The sequence below is a fragment of the Eretmochelys imbricata genome, chromosome 14, assembly GCF_965152235.1.
Source record: "Eretmochelys imbricata isolate rEreImb1 chromosome 14, rEreImb1.hap1, whole genome shotgun sequence".
Lineage (NCBI taxonomy): Eukaryota > Metazoa > Chordata > Testudines > Cheloniidae > Eretmochelys > Eretmochelys imbricata.
Genome location: NC_135585.1, coordinates 41,434,375 through 41,456,779, shown reverse-complemented (window position 1 = coordinate 41,456,779; position 22,405 = coordinate 41,434,375). Strand labels below are relative to the sequence as shown.

Genomic DNA, 22,405 nt, shown 5'->3' with positions numbered 1-22,405 from the left:
TGTGTCTACATTAGAGTTGTGCTCTGATGTAATCCTGCCTCATGCCTAGAGATCTCTTAGGTTCCTTCTACCCCTATGATTGATGTAGCCGGGTGCACTGGCACAAATCAAGCCATGTGGCTTAGCGGGTAGATGGGACATGAGGCCTGTGTTCCCAGTCCTCCCATTTTCCCCTTCCCTGCCTCACTTTCTCCTCCCATCCTTTGTAAGATCTCTGAGGGGAGGGCTGATCTGGACATAGTGCCCGTTAGTACAACTTGTGCTTTTCAGGCCCTAATGTAAACTAGGTTTAAACTGATCCAACTTTAAGTGCAATTTCTGTGTGTAATCAAGTCCTTACTATGGGTCTGTGAAGTGTGTCGCACAAGGGAGCCCCAGTCGTGGGTTGTAATACAAGTGATAAATACAGGCAGAGTTAGATCCATCCAGGTCAAGCCATCGAGAGTGAAATTCACCCATGACTCAAAGACCAGAAAGGACCATAGAGCAACTGATGTGGCCACCTGTGTACCACAGGTTAGAGAATTTCATCCAGACCCCACTCTGTTGAACACAAAGACTTAAAATAAGTATGCCAGGTTTCAGGAGCCTAAACTGTTCTGTGCTATGAACCAGGAACAGGAGGGACTTGTATTAATTTAGATGGTGTATTTGGGCTAAAGGGGTTAATGTAAGCTAGTTGTTTTCCAACATTAAATGATAGATACAGGGGCTGTGGTGATCTCTCTTATTGGACCAACTTTGCTAAATGAAAGAGACAAGCTTTCCAGCCGCACCTAGCTCTTCTGCAGGGCTGGGAGACTCCCAGCATCACAGCTAAATACAAGGTGGAACAGATTGTTTAGCATGAGTAGTTAACATGTAAGGGACCAAAGCATGGATTTAATAAAGACACTGGATTTAGGATGTATTACAGCAGTGGCTCTCAACCTTTCCAGCCTACTGTCCCCATTTCAGGAGTCTGATTTGTCTTGCCTACCCCCAAGTTTCACCTCACATAAAAATGACTTGCTCACAAAATCAGATGAACATTCAAGAATCACAGCCACGCTATTATGCAGTTTTTCAGTATTTCTCATTTTTACCATATAATAAAATTAATCAATTTGGAATATAAATGTGTTTACATTTCAGTGTATAGTCTGTAGAACAGTATAAACAAGTCAGTGTCTGTATGAAATTTTAGTTTGTCCTGACTTTGCTAGTCAGGCTACAACTATCTAGATGTGTCGATGTGCCCCCTGGAAGACCTCTGCAAACCCCCAGGAGTATGTGTACCTCTGCTTGAGAACTACTGTATTACAGCAATGTGTAATCCACTAATCCCCTTTGTGTCCTAAGACTGGAGGGGTATTAATGGGCCATTTCACCTTGAATGGTGCTTTAGAATGTGTGTTAACTACTTATGCTAACAATCTATTCCACCTTGTGTTCAGGGCTGGAAAAGGGAGTACCTTTTCCAGACCTGAAGAATAGCTCAGTGTAAGATGGAAAGCATGTCTCTCTCTCTCTATCACCTGCCAAAGGTGAGCCCATAAAAGATATTACCTCACTCACTTTGTAATCCCTGAGACCAGTTTGGCGGTAACAACACTGCAACTATGAAATAGTTAAACAAGCTCTGGGATGTGGTATGCAGAGACCAACCTGCTTAGCACCGTGTCAAATACACCATTAAAAATCCTTTTAACCTTTTATTAAAGAGACAGAAAATGAAGGAAAACTAGTTAAAGCAGCTGAAAGGTAAAATATTGAACAAGGTTTTCATTTTAACCACTCCCTTGTATGACCACTTCTTAGATGGTATCAAATATGGTCATAACAGGGCACAAGAGAAGTTAGGGGAATCAGGATGGAGCTGTTGCAGTTAAACGTCCAATCCTGTTTCCAAAGGAGACAAAACAAAACAGGCACACGCAAAGGGAGAGGAAAGGGCAGCAAACACAGCTGCTGGGGCTGGGGCTGACTTTCACTTGCAACCTCACAGACACGGCCCAGAATCCGATCAGCCCCTCTGAGACCTGGCAAACTTGTATCAGCACTGGACTGGGTAGGGCATTGCTTTAAGCAGCCTGTCTGCTCTCAGCATGAATCATTGTAAGGTCTGATTGCTGCAAGGGGGGGGCGTTGTTATGTGAACACAAGGGGTTACATATTGGGATGGCTATTAAGAGCCTGTCTGCAGGCAGGCAGGAAAGCAAACCAGAGCTGCAGCCAGCCTCTCTACCAACACTTGAGGGACAATGCTAGAACTATTCACCTTGATGTCCCCCCTACTGAGTGCTTGGGACTTCGGAAGGGGAGCCCTGTTTGTAACCTCAGGAGAATCAGAAGCCCAGAAACCTGAGCCAAAGGCCCTTGGAGGGATGAAAAGAGGCACTCTTGAGAAATGAGGGGGCTGGTGGGTGCTGCTACTGAGCAGCTGGTCTCCCCTTCCCAGCCAGAGATCCCAGATGGTTGGAGTAAACAGGGTCCTGCCTAGCAGCTCTGCCAAGGGCTGGCAAGCATCTAGGTAATATAACCACAGGAGGGTTTTAAAAGCCTTGATTTTTTTCCTCTTATGCTCTGCTCTCTTCCGGCTGGGGGAAGCAAACCCTACATTCATCACAGCATTTACTGCTGGTCAGAACGCCCAAAACAGGAAGCGCAGCTGGCGTGCAGGGTGCTGTAGCCCAGGGATCCAGGCTAGGAGTGGTAGAAATAAAGTTTAAGGGCAGAAGGTGCCACCCGATCCGGCTGACCCTGAATCACAGGCTACCGCCACCGGCCCGCTCAGCCCAACACCTGGAACAAGACCACAGTATTACGGCCTGCAGGAGACTAGACTATTACGTGCCACAGGCAGGGACCAGGAGGGACCAAGGTGCATTTGTGCCTATGGACCCCACAATGGCAGGGAAGTGATTAAGTGAGATATACCCAGGTAATCCTGACAAGCGACCCACACCCATCTGCTGGACACGAAAGTGAAAAACCTCCCCAAGATCACTGCTAAGCTGTCCTGGGGGGCAAATTCCTTCCTCACCTCACATGTGGCAATCGGTGAGACCCCAGGCATGTGTGCAAGAACCAGCCAGCCAAGCACCTGAGAGAGCAAGAATGGCTGGTGCCATCTCAGCACCCTGGCCCACCCACCTCCCTCTAATTGTCCCATTCCATCCATGGTCACCCCTGATGCTTCAGAGGAAAGAGATTTGAAAAGCCCTCCCAGAAGACCTTGGGGAGGGTGCAGAAGAGAAATCCTTTCCTGACCACTGCCAGGTGAAACCCTGAAGCATGAGGATTCCACCCCAGGGAGGTAAAGGCATGAGGCCAACACCGGTGGGAGTGCCCTCAGAGAGGCAGAGGAGGGTCAGGGAGGCAGCTAGCTCTGCGGCTGGGACAACGGCTCTTGACTTCTCTGATGGAAGGGCTGGTTCAGGAAAGTACTTGAGCAAAATGTAAGATAACCACATGCTTCGATCTCATTGCTGTCAGGATGTGAGCAAATGTTTAAGCACTTTCCTGCATCGAGGACTCCCCTGGGGAGAGAGCTGGGGTGAGAGCTGGGGTAGCTGGGCAAAGAGACAACTTTGGTCATCACAGAAGGGACATGAAGAGCAAAGGGTTAACACCAGAGCTGGGTTCGTATTTTTCACAGGACGACTTTGGTATACAATGGCTTCCTTCTGTGGTCCCCCCCCCATCACTTTTTTGGGTTTTTTCCATTATTCAGTTAAAAATATTTGTCCCCCAAACACAATTGAAAAATGGGTTTTTCCACTGAATGAAAAAAATTGTTGACCAACCCCCCTGCCCTCCTTTGTTTTTGTTAAATCAGTGGCTCTCAAGCTTTCCTGACCACTATACCCCTTTCAGGAGGCTGGTTTATCTTGTGTACCTCAAGTTACACCTCACTTAAAAACAACTTGCTTACAAAATCAGATATAAAAATACAAAAGTGTCACAGCCACACGATGACTGAAAAATTGCTCCCTTTCTCATTGTTACCCTATAATTATAAATCAATTGGAATATAAATATGGTGCTTACAATTCAGTGTATAGTCTGTAGAACAGTATAAACAACTCAGTGTCTGTCTGAAATTTTAGTTCGTCCTGACTTTGCTAGTGCTTTTTATGTAGCCTGTGGTAAAACTAGGCAAAGATCTAGAGGAGTTGATGTACCCCCTGGAACACCTCTGCATACCCCCAGGGGTACATGTACCCTTGGTTGAGAACCTCTGTGTTAAATGTTAAATATCTTCATAAGTAATTCAGGGCAGATCATTTCATTTTAAAATTTGGGTCCATTTCATTGAAGGATTGGAGGGGACGGATTCAGAGAAGGGCAATGAGGCTCATACGGTGTCCTGAAAACTCTCCCGTGATGAGAGACTGAAAAGACATAGCTTTAGAAAAGAGACATGATGAGAGTCTATACAATATGGGACTGATTAGAGGAAGGAGAGCAGGAATTTCTGTTCTCTCTGTCTCACCAGACAAGAGCAAAGGAGGCATTCAATGAAAACGAAAGGTGGCCAGTGAACAACGGATAAAAAGGACACACTTTTTCCACACCACGTGGGATTAGACTATGTAATTTGTTACCACGGGGAGTGGTTGAAGCCAAGAATTTAGCAAGATTTTTTTAAAAGGGAGTGGCTATTTATGCAGATAACTTGAATATTCAGAGTTAGAACAGCTAATGCTCACTTCCACCTTAATTGAATTGGCTCGTCAGCACTAACCCCCTCACTTGGTAAGGCAACTCCCATCTTTTCATGTGCTAGAATATATATTCTGCTTACTGTATTTTTCACTCCATGCATCTGATGAAGTGCGTTTTAGCCCACGAAAGCTTATGCCCAAATAAATTTGTCAGGTTCTAAGGTGCCACAAGGACTCCTCATTGTTTTTGCTGATACGGACTAACACGGCTACCACTCTAAAATGCCGGAAGAGAGGCTACAGGCCTTAAACCAATCTCTAATTACTACAGAAAGACTGATGGCAGGGGGCTGATTACCCCACGACAAATGTGGACATCTTTGTGATACTGTTATGAACGATCTGTAGGACTCTGTACCTACTCACTTTTATTGCTACCCTTTGAAAGGAAAGAGTTCACCTTCTCCCTAGGACAGCGGTTCTCAAACTTCATTGCACTGCAACCCCCTTCTGACAACAAAAATTACTATACAACCCCAGGAAGGGGGACTGAAGCCCGAGCCTGCCCCAGCTGCGCTGCCCCAGGCAGGGTGAGGGCTAAAGCTGAATTCCAAAGGCTTCTGCCCCGGGCAAGGGGCATGTAACCTTAGGCTTTGGCCTCAGCCCCAGCAAGTCCAACACCAGCCTTGGCGAACCCATTAAAATGAGGTCGCGATCCACTTTGGGGTCCAGTCCCACAGTTTGAGAACCCCTGCCTGAGGACATGGGAAGCAATGTCTCTCTGTCTGGGCTGGAATCAACACAGTTGGATGGAAGACCAGACAAGAGAGAGTGCGGAAAACTCAGTGACCAAACATCAACTGCTAAAGCAAGTTCCTTCCCTCCCAGAGCAAAAAACCCGTAGCTGGAGAACAAAGACAGGAGATACAAGACTGTGTCTTAATGTTGCTTCTGGGAACAGAATGGAGGGACAAGAGAGAACCTGGATCTACAGGAACATTGATCTTGGTCCAAGGTTCCCACCAGTATGAACTGTCTTAAGCTTCCCTTGCCCAGGCTAACCTTAGGACCTGCTGATGCTGTATTCCAGGTGACTAATAAAAATCCCTTCTCCTCACAGCAGATCCTTAATGTTGACATTGCTTGCCTGGGGCTCTGATCTCAGCTGGACTTGCTGCTGAGAGCCACTGTGAGAAACACTGATTGCTGGAGCTTGAAGACTCAGCCCAAAAGCTGTGGAGGCTGCATGGCCTGCCCTGGTGGATGAGTTTGACCCCTGGGGATCTGGTGCACTAGAGGGTTCCTGCTGCGTTAAGGGCCAGGGTATAGCCCAAGCCTTGTAAATCTGCATCATGGGGTTCTTGCCCCTTCCTCTGAGGCACTCAGTGCTGTCCCGCATCAGAGACAGGACAAGCCTTTGTCAGATCCAGTCTGTCACTTTCCATTTTCATAGAATTGTAGGACTGGAAGGGACCTGGAGAGGTCATCTAGTCCAATCCCCTGCACTCATGGCAGGACTGAGTATTATCCAGACCATCCCTGACAGATGTTTGTCTAACCTGCTCTTTAAAATCTCCAATGATGGAGATTGCACAACCTTCCTAGGCAATTTATTCCAGTGCTTAACCACCCTGACAGTTAGGAAGTTTATCCTAATGTCCAACCTAAACCTCCCTTGCTGCAATTTAAGCCCATTGCTTCTTGTCCTACCCTCGGAGGTTAAGGAGAACAAATTTTTCTCCCTTCTCCTTGTAACAACTTTTTATGTACATGAAAAGTGTTATGCCCCCTCTCCGTCTTCTCTTCTCCAAACTAAACCACCCCAATTTTTTCAATCTACCCTCACAGGTCATGTTTTCTAGACCTTTAATCATTTTTGTTGTTCTTCTCTGGACTTTCTTCAATTTGTCCACATCTTTCCTGAAATGTGGTGCCCAGAACTGGACACAATACTCCAGCTGAGGCCTAATCAGTGCGGAGTACAGCAGAAGAATTACTTTTGTAGCCTTTGAAACAAATTCAACATCCTTTCCAAAACCCCCTTTTCAGATTTTATCCTTCCACCAGCTCCAGCCAAGGCCGGACTGAAGAGGCAGAGACTAAACTGTACAATCCTCTCTTTATTATTAATTATTATAACATTTCAAAAAACTAAATCTCCATTTAATTCTTGGTTTAGCCAAAAATATTTCAAACTAGCTTTGTAACATCAACAGAAAAACAACCAACCAAACCCCAACACACAGCAGGTATGGGCAGTGTCTTTCTAGTGGGGAGAGAGATGGGTTGCTGGAAACTGGACAGCAACGGGGTGGGGTGGGGTGGAAAACAGCTCAGAGAACAATTAAAATAAATACCCAACCCTCAGAGAGTGCTGGAGGCGGCCTAGGATTCCCAGAACAGGGCTCGCAATGAAAGCATCTCACATGATTCTTGGCACCTCCAGACATTTTAGCCAGTGATTCTCTTGTAGCATCTCAGCTTAGGGAGCAAGTTGCCCCATTTGCCTCGGTACTACAAGCTGTTTCAGACGTCCTCAAATAAATGCAAGGTCTAGGGTCACGAAGGGTGATGACAATGGGGAAGAGAGATTCAGAAGCACGTGTGATGGTTCTGGATAAGACCTGGGGACCAAGACCAAGAATTGCAGACAAGAGGACCGTTGAGAGGAAGAACTAGAGGACAGACACTGGGACTGTTCTGGGTGGAAAGCACTGGGCTCTGGAGGCTGGACACAAGGGGGTGGGGTGGGGAGCAATGTTTTTGCAGGGCTGGATCTTGGTCTGAACACCAGCAGGGAAGGGAAGGCAGCATTATGGTACTGGGCATAGAGCAATGGGGTCTTGTGCCTGTGGAAGAAGAGAGAAGATGGTCTGGAGCTAGCTCCAAATGCCACCAGGAAGTGGGGGAGGGGGGAAGTTGGATGGCTGGAATTCTTCCAGCAGGGCCAAAGGAAATTCAATGAGATCCGGGTGGCCAAGTCCCTTGGGGCTAGTCATAGGAGCTTGACTCATTATGGGACAGAGCAGGGGGCTAGTGCTTCTGGAGATGCTCAGAGCTCCCTCTCCAGGTCTGAGGCCTAGATCTTCCGTGACATCGCTCACCTCTACCTGCTCGGCCCAGAGACACAAGCGAGGGTTTTGCAGGAGCACCGGTGCCCTACAGCAGAGGGACAGGTCGGGGGCTGGTTACAGTGGTGCATCAAGAGCAATTCACACGTTATGCATCGGACAGGACGGGGGATCGCCTGACAGTGGAGTGAAAACCCACCCGTCATCCCCGTAACCAATCCCTCCCCTGCCCTCACACTTTTGAAACAGAGCGACACAAAGGGACGAGGCAGGCTTTGGAATGTCAGGTTGGCTGAGGCGGCCTCCCCCCGGCCTCTGTGCGGTGCCGGACAGGGTGGGGAGGATCCGTGCAATGGTGGGAGGGACCCAGCGGGGGAGGAGGCCCGGGAAAGCGGGTCAGGTGCAGATCTTGATGCGTGTGCCCTTGGCCAGGATGCGGAAGAAGGGGAAGATGCGCTCGCGGAAGGTGGCATTGAAGGTGTGGATGTGGGCCATGTTCTCGGCATTGTAGAAGCACAGCTGGCCCCGCTCGTAGTCCAGGTAGACCCCAAAGCGCCGGAGCTTCTCCCCAGGGGGCAGTGCTGTCTGCTCCGTGGCCGTCAGCGCCTGGTACTTCTTCCCATTGGCGCCCACACACCAGATCTCCCGCTTCTGGTAGGGGCCGCCAGTCTTCTCCTTCCGCCGGGCTGTCTCCCGGGCCGCCCCCACCGCCCAGCCCCGCCGGCCCCCAACCTCCACCTCCCAGTAGTGGCGCCCCGTGCTGAAGCCCTGAGAGCCCAGCACACAGTAGTCGGAGTCGAAGCGCTTGGGATTGTCGGGTAGGTCTTGGCGACGCTCGCCCAGCTTCACACTCCGGCGGTCCAGGGACAGGCTCAGGTGCGGGTGGGCCGTGTCGGGGTCCAGGGTCACGTCGGCTAAGGAAAGAGACCCACACAGAGTCAGGAGAGTTAGGGTGAACTCAGTTCTGTCCCGAGCGTCAGGACACCTGGAATCCCTTGCCCAGGGTCAGCTGGGAATATATTGCCTCTGTTTCCCTTCCCACCGTGTCTTGTCTATTCAGACTGTGAGCACTTTGGGGCAGGGACTGGCTTTCGCTGTGTGTTTGTGCAGCACCCGGCACAATGGGGCCCTGATCTCATTTGAGGCAGGGAACTGTCTTTCGCTGGGTGTCTGTGCAGTGGATAGGGACTTCTTCAATGTTTTTAATGAAGTAAATACTAATGGGAATTGTGTGATCATGGGAGACTTTAACTTCACAGATATAGACTGGAGGACAAGTGCTAGTAATAATAATAGGGCTCATTTTTCTGGATGCGATAGCTGATGGATTCCTTCACCAAGTAGTTGCTGAACTGACAAGAGGGGATGCCATTTTAGATTTGGTTTTGGTGAGCAGTGAAGACCTCCCAGAAGAAATGGTTGTAGGGGACAACCTTGGTTCAAGTGATCATGAGCTAATTCAGTTTAAACTAAATGGAAGGATAAACAAAAATAGATCTGCGACTAGGGTTTTTGATTTCAAAAATGCTAACTTTAAAAAATTAAGGAAATCAGTTAGGGAAGTGGATTGGACTGAAGAACTTGTGGATCTAAAGACGGAGGAGGCCTGGAATTACTTCAGGTCAAAGTTGGAGAAGATATCGGAAGTCTGCATCCCAAGAAAGGGGAAAAAATTCATAGCCAGGAGTTGTAGACCAAGCTGGATGAGCAAGCATCTCAGAGAGGTGATTAAGAATAAGCAAAAAGCATACAGGGAGTGGAAGATGGGAGGGATCAGCAAGGAAAGCTACCGTATTGAGGTCAAAACATGTAGGGATAAAGTGAGAAAGGCCAAAAGCCATGTAGAATTGGACCTTGCAACGGGAATTAAAACCAAGAAAGGTTCTATAGTCATATAAATAAGAAGAAAACAAAGAAAGAAGAAGTGGGACCGCTAAACACTGAGGATGGAGTGGAGGTCAAGGATAATCTAGGCATGGCCCAATACCTAAACAAATACTTTGCCTCAGTCTTTAATGAGGAGTTTAGGGATAATGGTAGGATGACAAATGGGAATGAGGCTATGGAGGTAGATATTACTACATCCGAGGTAGAAGCCAAACTTGAACAGCTTAATGGGACTAAATCGGGGGGCCCAGATAATTTTCATCCAAGAATATTAAAGGAACTGGCATACAAAATTGCAAGCCCATTAGCAGGAATTTTTAAGGAATCTGTAAACTCAGGGGCTGTACCGTATAACTGGAGAATTGCTAACACAGTGCCTATTTTTAAGAAAGGAAAAAAAAAAAACATGATCCGGGTAACTACAGGCCTGTTAATTTGACATCTGTAGTATGCAAGGTCTTGGAAAAAATTTTGAAGGAGAAAGTTAAGGACATTGAGGTCAATGGTAATTGGGACAAAATACAATGTGGTTTTCCAAAAGGTAGATCATGTCAAACCAACCTGATCTCCTTCTTTGAGAAGGTAACAGATTTTTCAGACAAAGGAAATGCAGTGGATCTAGTTTACCTCAATTTCAGTAAGGCATTTTATATGGTTCCACATGTGGAATTATTAGCTAAATTGGAAAAGATGGGGATCAACATGAAAATTGAAAGGTGGATAAGGAACTGGTTAAAGGGCAGACTACAACGGGTCACGCTGAAAGGTGAACTGTCAGGCTGGAAGAAGGTTACTAGTGGAGTTCATCAGGGATCGATTTTGGGACTAATTTTATTTAATCTTTTTATTACTGACCTTGGCACGAAAAGTGGTAATGTGCTAATAAAGTTTGCGGATGACACAAAGCTGGGAGGTATTGCCAATACAGAGAAGGACCGGGATATCATACAGGAGGATCTGGATGACCTTGTAAACTGGAGTAATAGGATGAAATTTAATAGTGAAAAATGCAAGGTCATGCATTTAGGGATTAATAAGAATTTTTGTTATCAGCTGGGGACGCATCACTTGGAAGTAACAGAGGAGGAGAAGGACCTCAGAGTATAGGTTGATCACAGGTTGACTATGAGCCGCCAATGTGATATGGCCATGAAAAAAGCTAATGCGGTCTTGGGATGCATCAGGAGAGGTATTTCCAGTAGAGATAGGGAGGTGTTAGTACCATTATACAAGGCACTGGTGAGACCTCATCTGGAATATTGTGTGCAGTTCTGGTCTCCCATGTTTAAGAAGGATGAATTCAAACTGGAACAGCTACAGAGAAGGGCTACTAGGATGATCTGAGGAATGGAAAACCTGTCTTATGAAAGAAGACTCAAAGAGCTTGACTTGTTTAGCGTAACCAAAAGAAGGCTGAGGGGAGATATGATTGCTCTCTATAAATATATCAGAGAGATAAATACCAGGGAGGGAGAGGAATTATTTAAGCTCAGTACCAAGGTGGACACAGGAACAAATGGACATAAACTGGCCATCAGGAAGTTTAGACTTGAAATTAGACAAAGGTTTCTAACCATCAGAGGAGTGAAGTTCTGGAACAGCCTTCCAAGGGGAGCAGTAGGGGCAAAAGACATATCTGGTTTCAAGACTAAGCTTGATAAGTTTATGGAGGGGATGGTATTATGGGATAGCCTAATTTTGGCAATTAATTGATCTCTATTTGAGGTAAATATGCCCAGTGGCCTGTGATGGGGTGGGATCTGAGTTACTACAGAGAATTCTTTCCTGGGTGTCTGGCTGGTGAGTCTTGCCCACATGCTCAGGGTTTAGCTGATTGCCATTTTTGGGGTCGGGAAGGAATTTTTCTCCAGGGCAGACTGGCAGAGGCCCTGGGGGATTTTCACCTTCCTCTGTAGGGTGGGGCACGGGTCACTTGCTGGAGGATTTAATGCACCTTGAAGTCTTTAAACCACGATTTGAGGACTTCAATAGCTCAGACATAGGTTAGGGGTTTGTTACAGGAGTGGGGGGTGAGATTCTGTGGCCTGTGTTGTGCAGGAGGTCAGACTAGATGATCATAATGGTCCCTTCTGACCTTAAAGTCTACGATTCACTGAGATAATGCAAATAAACAGTAGGCATGGTATCTGAGACCTCCCTGTTTTCCCTGCATGGAGAGCCAATGCCTTACCTCATCATGTGACACTCCATAGGCCAATCAGCAAGCCCCCAGTGCTAGGTTTATATTTATTACTACTGGCTGGGAGCTGCTACCAGCACCGGCACTGGTTGTCCAGTAGGGGGCATCCTCCTCCTGAGCAGCAAAGAGCTGGGGCAGACTCAGGGCAACAACCCTGCTGTTCCCCAGTGCCAGGAGCACAGTGAGCTCAGGGACAGGATAGCAGCAGGCTGCGGGTCAGGATTGAAGGGCACCAACAGAGCTGGGCAGGAGCCCAAGGCTAACAGGACAGGGGGCTGTGGGTCAGGACTGCGGTGCATTAGCAGAGCTGCATGGGAAACCAAGCAGCTGGGATGGCTGGAAACTGGCAGAGCCGGGAGTTTGTGGGGGCAAAGCCCAGGGCTGGGACAGCAGGTGAGGGCTGTGGGTCGGGATAGAGGAGCACCAGCAGGCGTGTGCACTGGGGGAGCCCAGGGCTGGGACAGCAGGGGGATGTAGGTCAGGACAGAGTTGTGAGCGAGTGCTGATGCACTTCAGTGGAAGCAGCCTGTGGGAGAAACTCATGCTACAGCTGCCAGCTCTGTACAGCTCCACCACACACAGGACGTCAGCGTAAACAGAGTCCTGGCTTTCCCCAGTCCACTAGCCAAGGGAAGAAAAAGCTGTTCTCCTTTACCTTGAGGGACTTTCCTGAAGACCTTCTCCATCTTCCTCATCACCACGTCCTGCAGGAAGTAATTGCGGTATTTCTTCCCCACGTCTACCGGCACAGTCTCCGGCTCCTGGAATTTGACGCTCTCGCACCTGGCAAAGGGAATACAGCAGTGAGTCAAGGGCTGGGTGTGGTGGGCAGAGCACCGAACAGTCTCGGGGGACCTGAGGTCTATCCCCAGCTCTGCCACTGCCTCGCTAGGCGACCCTGGGAAAGTTAGTTTCCCTCCTGTCTCTTTAGACTGTAAGCTCCAAGGGCAGAAAGTCTCACTATGGGGGCGGGCCGACAATCTTCTGTCAAAACACTTTTGCAACAGAAATGTAGGTTTTTGACGAAGCAATGTTCTTTTCTTTTTGCAGAAGATTTTGATTTTTTTCACTCAAAAAGAGACCACCCCCATAATCGAAATATTCGACTTAAAATGCCGCAGGGCCTCCTGGGAGTTGTAATTCAATTGCCTCATGTCTCCCTTCTCCTCTACTGGCTGGGGTCCCAGGCAGACTACATGCCCCATGATGCATCGGGAGAGTCCCTGAGCATGGTGTACTGCCTCCCCTCTCCAAGAGGAGACACTGTGCTGCATCATGAGAGATGAAATGTAACCAGGAACTCCAGCCTATACAGGAGAAGGGGAGTACAAGGCAGCTGAACTAAACTCCCATGAGCCACTGGGGCAGCACTTCTAAATTGAGTTTTCTGGTATTGAAATTTTCCATAAAACATTTTCCGGCCGGCTTTACTCATTACGCACAGCTACCACATCCAACGCAGTGGGTCTCTAACTCTAACACAAATGACCTAACAGAACCTAAGATCAGAGAAGTTTGCACACACAAGTAACGTCTTTAACTACAGTCCGTGGATCAGGTCTACCACGTTCGGACCGTGTGTGACCCGCTGGTAACTATGACCAAATCTGTTTGGAAGACTGCTCCTTGAAGCACCATAGTTCGATTCCAGAGTTAATACAGCGTGATGTAAATGGGGAGAGGTGTCCCCCGACCTGTTTCAGGCCAATCTACACTAGAAATTTTGGCTGGTATAGGAAGTTCAGTTAGGGATGCAATTTTTTTGATGACATTTCTCTACCGACAAAAGCCCTGGTGTAGACCAAGTCTCAGCATAACAATCCTTGTGCTGGTACTTCGTTTGGAGAACCAAAATAAGTTATACTCTTTTGCTGTCGAAACTGCATCTCCACTAGGCAGGTTTGTTAGTATAGCTATACTGGCAAACCCTTTGCTAGCATAGACTGGGCCTAAGACAATACCACTTTGGTTCATGTTTGAGAGTTTCTCTTTGCAGCCACAACAGCTGGGATCCGGTTTAGAATGAAAGCTTAACTCAGGACCCGTCACGAGGGCTTAGTAAATACATCACATCCATTCATCTGGCACGACTGCCTAAGATCAACGGTTCTCTGGGGTAACTTTCCACTCTCTTTGGGTCTTTCTGTTCTGTGATTGCGCAGTGCCTAGCTCAGTAGGGGCCCAGTCCATGACTGGGGCTCCCAAGTGCTAAAATAATCCAAATAAATATTATAGAGAAAGCCAAGTGTGTTCAAGTCTAGGCTGCACAGAAGTCTAACTGCCATGACTGTAACTACATTGTGGGGACACCAGAGATGTTTAGATCTTAACGCAGTGTCCTGGTTGGCTTTATAGTCTGCAGAGGAAGCAGTGTGGTCTAGTGAATAGACTCTCCTAGCGAAACTCAGGAGACCTTGGCTCTATTCCCGGATCTGCTGCCCTGCTAGGTAAGTCACTCCCCCACACACTCCCGTGCCTCAGTTGCCCCATCTGTAAGACGGGGAAAATAAGACTATCCTCCTTCGCAACGTGCTTTGCGATCTATTGATGAAATACACTATAGAAGAGCTAGCACTATCCTTCAGTGCTAACCACAGCTAGTCAGTTTCAACAAGTGACATCATGGAGTATTTCCATATTTCTACAACACGACATTCTTAAAAGCCGTTGGTTTCCTTCCTGTAGCAACAGGTGTATCAACAGAATTAGCCCAGGACTGACCTGATGAAGGTGTCTTTGATGTCCTGAGAAGAGTGGGAAGAAAAGAGAAAAAGATTAGTAACAAGCCAGTGACAAACACCACTGTGTCTCATAGAAGACTTTGATCAGCCACGACTCAGCGAGGTCTGTGAGCACCTCTCTTGCTTTGAGCGTGGGAGTGACCCCATTGCAGTCAGGGGGACTAATCACATGCTTGAAGTTAGAAAACCACCCCTGATGTATGTGCCTAAGGCATACAGGGGAGTTAAGGGAGGTGCTTTTCAGTGGGTGTTGCCATCTGTGCCCTTGGAAGTCTCCCCCTAAGCATAGCTGGGTAGGGAACATTTTTGGCACAATTTAATTTCACTGGAAAATGTTGTTTTGAAGCCGGGGATGTATCGGTTTCAATGAAGTGTCCCTTGGGGACAAAGGGACAGAAAATGTAGCGCTGGCCTGGGAATTGGGAGCAGAACTGGTTCAAGTCCCCCTGCTCTGAGTCAGGGCAGTTTTTTGTTCCAGATCATAACCCAAATCAGAGACTTGAAGCTTGGTCCCCCTGCCGGCCGGCGCCCCCCTCTCAACCTTCCCTGCACGCAAACACTCTCCCAGGAGGAGAGTGGAAAGGGTCCAAAGATTTCGTTTTCATTCCAGCGGGGAACAAAACACCTTGGAAGTTGCCAGGAAAGGTCACCCTCTGGGCGGCTCTGCCCTCAAGTCCCTTGCCGAGCTATGGCTCGAATAGATGTCCCTGGCTGGAGAAAGATGCTTTTGTGGTGTGGAACGGGGTGTCGGGTGATCTGGAAAGGAGCTGGGGGTGACAGACCAGGGCTGGGAGGGTGTGGGGGTCAGACATCAGATTGTGTGCTGGGGGCTCTCACCTTGAGCAGCTGCAGCCCGTCCTGCCTGCTCTTGTCCTCAGCCTCAGCGATGAGGCGCCCGAGGGTGGCGCCCTGCTCCTCCAGCTGGCTTATGTTGCTGCTCTGGCGGGCCAGCAGCGCCTCGTAGCGCTCCTCCAGCTGGTGCAGTAGCAGCACCTGCTCCCCGATCAGGAACTGGTGCAGCAGCTCGAAGTCCGACTCGAACTCCTTGATCTCTAGCTTCATCTTGTTCTGGAGCAGGGAGGGGAAGGGTTAGACACAGCTCCTCCCCCACCTCCTGCCTGCCTGGGCCACCCACTGCTTATCCAGCCTGGGCAGCTGGCCCCAAAGTCCCAGCTTCAACCCCTGTTAAATGACCTGTCCTAGGGCATCGCTGCCCCTGCAGGGGAATATTTGGACAGCGTCATCAGAGCGAAGCCAACACTATAATCTGTCCTTGCCAAAGAGCAGTGGGATAAAATCCCCTAGGGCATGTCTAACACCAGGCCAACAGAGCTACTTATAGCAACAGGATGGGCAGCTCTTGGCCTGTTAAACCTGCTAACAATGGCAAAGCTCAGTCTGGCTGCCAAAGCCTAATCCGCACTGGGCTCCGGCTAGGTGGGAATCTTCCAGGTAGAGCCCTGCAGTGGGTCTGGGATCCCGCGGGTCCTACAGGACCCGCTGCCATAACAGCGTGTAAAATGTACTTTGTTGCAGACAGGATTGGGTGGGCAAAAAAAACCCAGACGGTGGTGATTTGCAGGAAAGCAATCTTTCATCAATTTGCCAGAAGCTGGGAATGGGTGACAGGGGATGGATCACTTGATGGTCCCATGTTTTGTTCATTTCCTCTGGGGCACCTGGCATTGGCCACTCTCGGAAGACAGGATACTGGGCTAGATGGACCTTCGGTCTGACCCAGTCTGGCCGCTCTTATGTTCTTATAAACAGAATTTCAGCCACATAAAGCAAGTTTTTCTTTTCTTTTTTAAATAAAGGTTTTAAGACTTAAATTTAAGCCAGGGATAGAAAGAGATTTGATGTCTATTATAACAGGAGTTAAAGCATTTTTTTTTAACATGGTTTAAGCAAGATTTATTTTATTCTTTTAGTGGTAAAAATTGTGTCTGAATTCCATTTATAATATATTAACTGACTTTTATTTTTTCAAAGGAGCAAGGTGGAATCTGTCTCTCTTGCAGGATTTTTTTTGCAGCAGGAGTTTTTGCAACAATGCATGAGTGGATGTTGCGGGACAGGAGCAGGATTAAAAAAATAGTCCCCCTGCAGGGCTCTGCAGTAAAGTTTCCTAGTGCAGACACAGCTACAGAACCCGTGGAAGGCGTTTATGTGGAAACACAGGGCACTGTTATCTTTGGCAACATGCTATAGATAAGGTACAGCTATCTACAACGGGGATGCCAGATATGCGGGGATCCAGCTCACATGGTTTATTTAAGTATGCAAAAAAACCTTCTCAGATCAATTTTTCCCAAACTGTGGGTCATGGGAAGGGTCCAGATAGGTCACCCTCTCACTGTCCCTCTCCTCCCCAGAATGGGGCAGGGCTGGAAGGCCAGAGCAATGGGGCTGGGAGAGTGGGAAGCAGGAGGGAAGATGGGATACAAAAAGAAACAAACAATTGCTGGGTCGCTTTACTAAAAAGTTTGGGAACCACTGCCTTAGGCGAACCAGAGGACTTTGATATCACATGATTCTTGGGGAGGCTGTGTATCAGGAATCCTGCAATCAAATGACTCCAAATTTTGATCACTAACCCTACCCCACCACCCTCAGACAGCACAGCAAATTTCAAGAAAAGCTGAGTCTGTGGGTGGATTTTAGGGCACTTAGAAAAGCCATCTGTCAAACAATAAGTGAGTCACATGTTAACTCTATCAACACTGCTGCTGTACCACAGTCTGCATTACGTGGTCTGGTTGGCTAGTATCTCAGCTTCCATTAAAAAAGAAAAGAAAAAAAAAAAGGCTCTAGCCCTTGCGGTTGTCAAGAAAACCCGCTGAACGTGAGCCGAGCATGAGTGACATCTGCCTGAGTCTGCAGAGAGCCTGAACCAATAGCTCAGAGGAGAGCGAACTCCCCGTCCGCCTTTCTGGGGCATCAGCTCTGACAGGTCAGTGACGACACTTCACTAACTATTTCAGTGCTGATGTCTGAGCAGCTGGAATAGGGAAGGAGATAGGAGCCCCAAGGGAGGTGAGACTTAGGAGTGGCTGCAGAGAGGGAAGAGGAGGAGACACCAAGGAGATATGCAGCAACATGGGAAGGGCAGGATGGACATAACCTCTCATCACCTGACCTTCAAGTTGAGAACCCCCCTTAACCATGCAATCCCTGGTTGGGGTGGAGAGCAAAGGTGGTGGGGAGGGGGAGCCTGGCACCTGCCTTCAGCTCAGTAATTTTCTCCTCTTCGCTTGATTTCTGTTTCAGAACCGCATCCAGCTTCTTCTTCAGTGGATCCAGGTGGCCCTGGAGTTTCATCTACAAAGAAAAGACAATAAACATCCTCCCCACCCCTGACAAGTTTATCACCAAATCTGTCTTTTCTATATGTGTTTTCCCTTACTGGGCTCATGGGTTTTAATGTCAAGAGTGGCCATCTAGTCCGGCTTCAATGGACCAGGAGGCAGCATGGTCTAACGGTAGAAGCAGCATAGCAGGAAACCTGGGGTCAATTCCTGGCTCTGTCGCAAAGTCCCTGTGTGACCTAGAGCAAGCCACTCGATTTCTCTGGGCCTTGGCTCCCCCTGTGTAAAACAGGGGACAATCCCTGGTCTGTCCTGTGTTTACACTGTAAGCTCTCTGAAACTCCCCCACCTGCACGTACAGAGCCAAGAACAACAGGGCTGCCATCAGCTGGAGCTTCCAGGAGCTGCTGAAATATCCAGACTCAGGAAATCTGTAGAGACTCCAGCCTGAACTATTCTGGTTTTGCTGGAGGACTAGAGAGGGCGAGGGCGGGACAGTAACATTGCAACAGGTTGAAACTTGAGCTGCGGTTGCACGCACTTAGGGCTTGTCTACACTTGAAACGCTCCAGCGCAGCGCTTTGGTGTAGACACTGCCTACGCTGATGGGAAGGGTTCGCCCGTCAGCATAGGTCCTCCACTTCTTCAGAGGAGGTAGCTAGGTCGAAGGAAGAATTCCGTCAACTGAGCACTGCCTACACCAGGGGTCAGGTCGGCTTACCCACATTGCTCAGGGGGGTGGATTTTTCAGACCCCTGAGCGATGTAGCTGGGTCGACTGAACTTTTTAGTGTAGGCCAGGTCTATACCTACATCAGTTATATCACTCTGATTGAACACAAGTTGGCCCAGCAAAAGATATGACCTCACCCTCCTTGTCTCTCTAATATCCTGGGACCGACACAGCTACAACAAACACTGCAAACGCACTTTAAGCCTTGTTAAAAAAGCAAGTCTGAGGTCCGTTTAAAAACTCTCCCTACTCTGCTTCAACCCAGATGTTTTGATAACATTTTCCTGGTTTTGTTTTTTCCTTTCCCGTTGCTGTGGAAAAGTCCCCCAACAAACAGGGAATGGACTAATTATACAGAGGGCCAGCCATGGAACTGGTAATCCACACAGTGCTGTCCATTGCAAACAGGAAAAACTGAGAAAAGAGATAAAACACCTCCCTGGATCTCTTCTATTTACAGGAATATTGGGCCTTGATCCTGCAAATGCTTATGAGGGTAATTTTACACAGATATGTAGCCCCCCTCAACTCAACAGGGGCTAGTCACTCTTTGCAGGACCAGGGTGTTAGCTGTAACTTTTATAAGTATTTATGATTTTAACAGTGGCAGCACCTAGGAGCTCTAGCCAGGGATCAGGACACCACTGCGCTAGGTGCTGTACAAATAGAACAAAGAGGCAGCCCCTGCCCCAAAGAGCTTACGGTTAGAGCCCTGCCTGGATACAAAATTTAGATCCGCAGATGCGGATATCCATGGATATAAAGCAGATATCCGTGGAGCTGCAGGGCTCTACCAGGAATACAGACCACTGTGTGGACAGTACTCCTGTCTGGGAGCATGCAAGCCACTTGCACAGACTTGCGCAACCAGGGACAGCTGCTGGTGAGCCTGGTGCCCGTCCCAGTGGGCAGGGCTGGGGGCAGCACAGCCATACTGGAAGAGCTGCCTGGGCTGGAAGCGTCAGCCCAACATGCTGCTGCTTTAGCTGCTGTGGTTCCTGGTAGAGCCCTGCAGCCTGCAGTCCAGAGCTCATTGCTCTGCACGGTTGTCTGCCTGCATTCCAGCTGGAAGGGGTCACCTGGGCTGTATGGGCCTGCCCCCACCGCAGTCATGCCAGCAGGGGTGGGGTGGCACGCTCTGCTGAATGGGGTCCTCGTCCCAGCATGACCTCTGTACAGGGACCGTGGAGGTGACCCAGAACTAGCATCTGGCTCACACCATTGAAAAGGTCAGATCACCCTTGTGACACTAGCAGTTGCCACATTTCCAGGCAGAGTTTTAAGCTGACAGCATCTCTCTAAAGACTTCCTTTTTCTACAATGCCCAGAAGAGTCAATGATCACAGAAATAAGCTCTTCAATTGAACCCAGACACTGAGGTTCAGAGTGTCAGAGGTATTTAGACAGCTAAGTCCCACTGAAGTCAGCATCTAAATGCTTGTGATGATCTGAGCCTGAGTAACTGATGGTCTTATTGGTCTGATCCTCTCCCAGTCTTGCTGCTTGTTATCCCCCATCAAGAGGTCAGACCCTGCTCTGAGCTCCACTCACTCAGTGGGACTCAGGAGCTACTCACAGCAGCGCTGACTCTGGGAAACGCCTGCATAGAGCTCCTCCCACAAGGGAGGCCTTACAGTGTAAGCTGCCTATGACCTGAGAAGGGCCCAGAAAACACACCCGTGGGAGCCGGAAAACAACCAAACAGCTCCCATCTATCCCATTCCAATGCAATCCAGCACCAGCAGCCTCTGACCAGACTTACCAAATGACTCAATTCAGCCAACCCCATCCCATTGCAGATCAAACCAACTCGTCACCACACCCAGCTGCGTGAACACCTGATCAAGCCAGCAACTCCCAGCCCCCCACCCCAACACCATCAGTCACCAAGTGAACCCAACTCCCTCACTGAAGCAAAGCAGTACCTCCAGCCACTAACTAGCTTTACCAAAGCCATCACTGCCAATGCAATCCTCTGCAAATGAAGCAGATCTCCTCTATTCAAACCACCTGGTCAAGCCAAAACTTCCCAGCCAACTAGCCCCCAACTTCAGGCACATCGTGCCTGGGGTAGTCGAATTTGGTCTGCTGGTTGGACCATTAGCTTCCCTGGCTCGGGCCAGGTACTGATGGATAGTGTGACGTGAACGCTGATCCATGCATGCTCAACTACCATCAGACAGGAACCAACTCAACACAACCCACCAGCCTCTAGCTAGCCTTTACCAAACCCAACGCTGCCAACTGCATACCTTGTAATCCTGCACCACCTCCTCCAGCGGGACAACGCTGTGGTGCTTATGGCTCCGGGACTCCCGACACACCACGCAGATGGCCTGCTCGTCCACCTCGCAGAAGAGCTTGAGGGGTTCCTGGTGTTTCTCACACAGAGCTCGTTTCTCCAGCTCCCCTGCTACTCCTGCCGCACCCCCAGACGCTGAAGTCCCAGCAGCCGGTGATGCGAGTCGCTGTGGGTGTGGGTGCATCTGTCGGATGATGTGCACCATATTGGCCAGCTGGAGGTTGGGCCGGAAGTTCCTCTGGGGGAAGGTCTTGCGGCACTGGGGGCAGGTGAAGGTTGTGGGGTGTCGAGGCCGCGTGACCACTGCTGCTGGCGGAGGCGGTGGCAGTGGCTCTTCTTCTTCCTCCTCCAGATCCTCTTCCTCCATCACCTCCTCATCGTAATCGTCCTCCTCGAAGAAAAGCTCATCTCCTACCTCATCCTCCCACATGTCGTCCTCCCCTGGGTCGTCCCATAGATCAGTGTCCTCATCCTCCTCACTCCACATATCGTCTTCCTCCTCGGCCCCGTTGTCCCCATCCCCCTCTTCCTCCTCATTGTACTCTATATTGTCATCATCGTCCAGCTCATCCACATCGTCCTCCTCGCCACCCATCCCCACGTCGTCCCCCGCGGCCTCGTACGCGGCCTGGCCCTCGCCCTCCTCCTCGCCTCCCCAGAGCTGAGTGATGCAGACGCGGCAGAAGTTGTGGCCGCAGCCAATGGAGACGGGGTCGGTGAAGTAGTCGAGGCAGATGGCGCAGACGGCCTCCTCCTGCAGCGTCTCCACCGCGTTGGGCCGCCCACCCCGGCCCCCCATGGAGCCGCCTTCCCCGGCCACCGCCATGGACCCCCTGCACCAACAGAGCCTGCAGCCCCCACCCTCAGCTTCCCCCCGGGGTCCTGAGCCCCCTGCCCTGAGCCCCCCCGGTCCTGAGCCCCCAGCCCTGCTCTGAGCCGCCCCCCCCGGAACTTGAGGGCCCCCCTGGAACCTGATCCCCCCCCCTTATCCTAGGCCTCCCTTTGCCCCAGACACCAGCAAGGCCCTGAGCTTCTTCCGTCTCCTCCCTCCAGCTCCTGCCCCCCACTCAGGGCCCTGCCCCCCTCCCCCCACTTGGGCCCTGCCCCCCTCAGGGCTCTGGGTCCCCGGAGCCTCCTGCTCCCCCGGGGCCCAGCTGACAGCTGCCCCAGCCAGCCAAGTGTGGCGAAGGACGCTCTACCCTCCCCGGCCACCGCTCTCTATGGTGTGCGAGCTTTTTTTTTTTTTTTTTTTTTCCCCTCCTCCCCTTCACCGGAAGTGGCTGCGAGACAATCTATCCCGCACAGACGGGCTCCCCCATGCGATGGTACGTGGTCATGTGACCGGAAGTGGCGTCAAGACGCTCTCTCGCCCCTCGAGAGGGAAGCGGTCTTTTGAGCGGAAGTGCCCGCCGGACGCTCTCTCCCCACCCCCTCTCCCCAGCACTGGAGTATAATGGCACGTGACTGGAAGTGCGTGCGAGACGCTCCATCCCCCTCTCTCACTGTCTATGGTAT

The 22,405-nt window shown here is 49.7% G+C and overlaps 1 protein-coding gene across 1 annotated transcript; it reads right to left on the bottom strand.

The window, feature by feature from the left end:
• Window positions 1-6,754: 6,754 nt before the first annotated feature.
• Window positions 6,755-21,727, bottom strand: TRIM41 (tripartite motif containing 41). The gene is made up of 6 exons (XM_077833139.1): window positions 20,841-21,727; window positions 17,774-17,869; window positions 15,386-15,616; window positions 14,529-14,551; window positions 12,463-12,590; window positions 6,755-8,634 (listed from the first exon to the last, which is right to left on the bottom strand). Exons 1-6 carry the CDS (start codon window positions 21,714-21,716, stop codon window positions 8,117-8,119), a joined length of 1,872 nt encoding a protein of 623 aa, XP_077689265.1. The 5' UTR covers window positions 21,717-21,727; the 3' UTR covers window positions 6,755-8,116.
• Window positions 21,728-22,405: the final 678 nt, after the last annotated feature.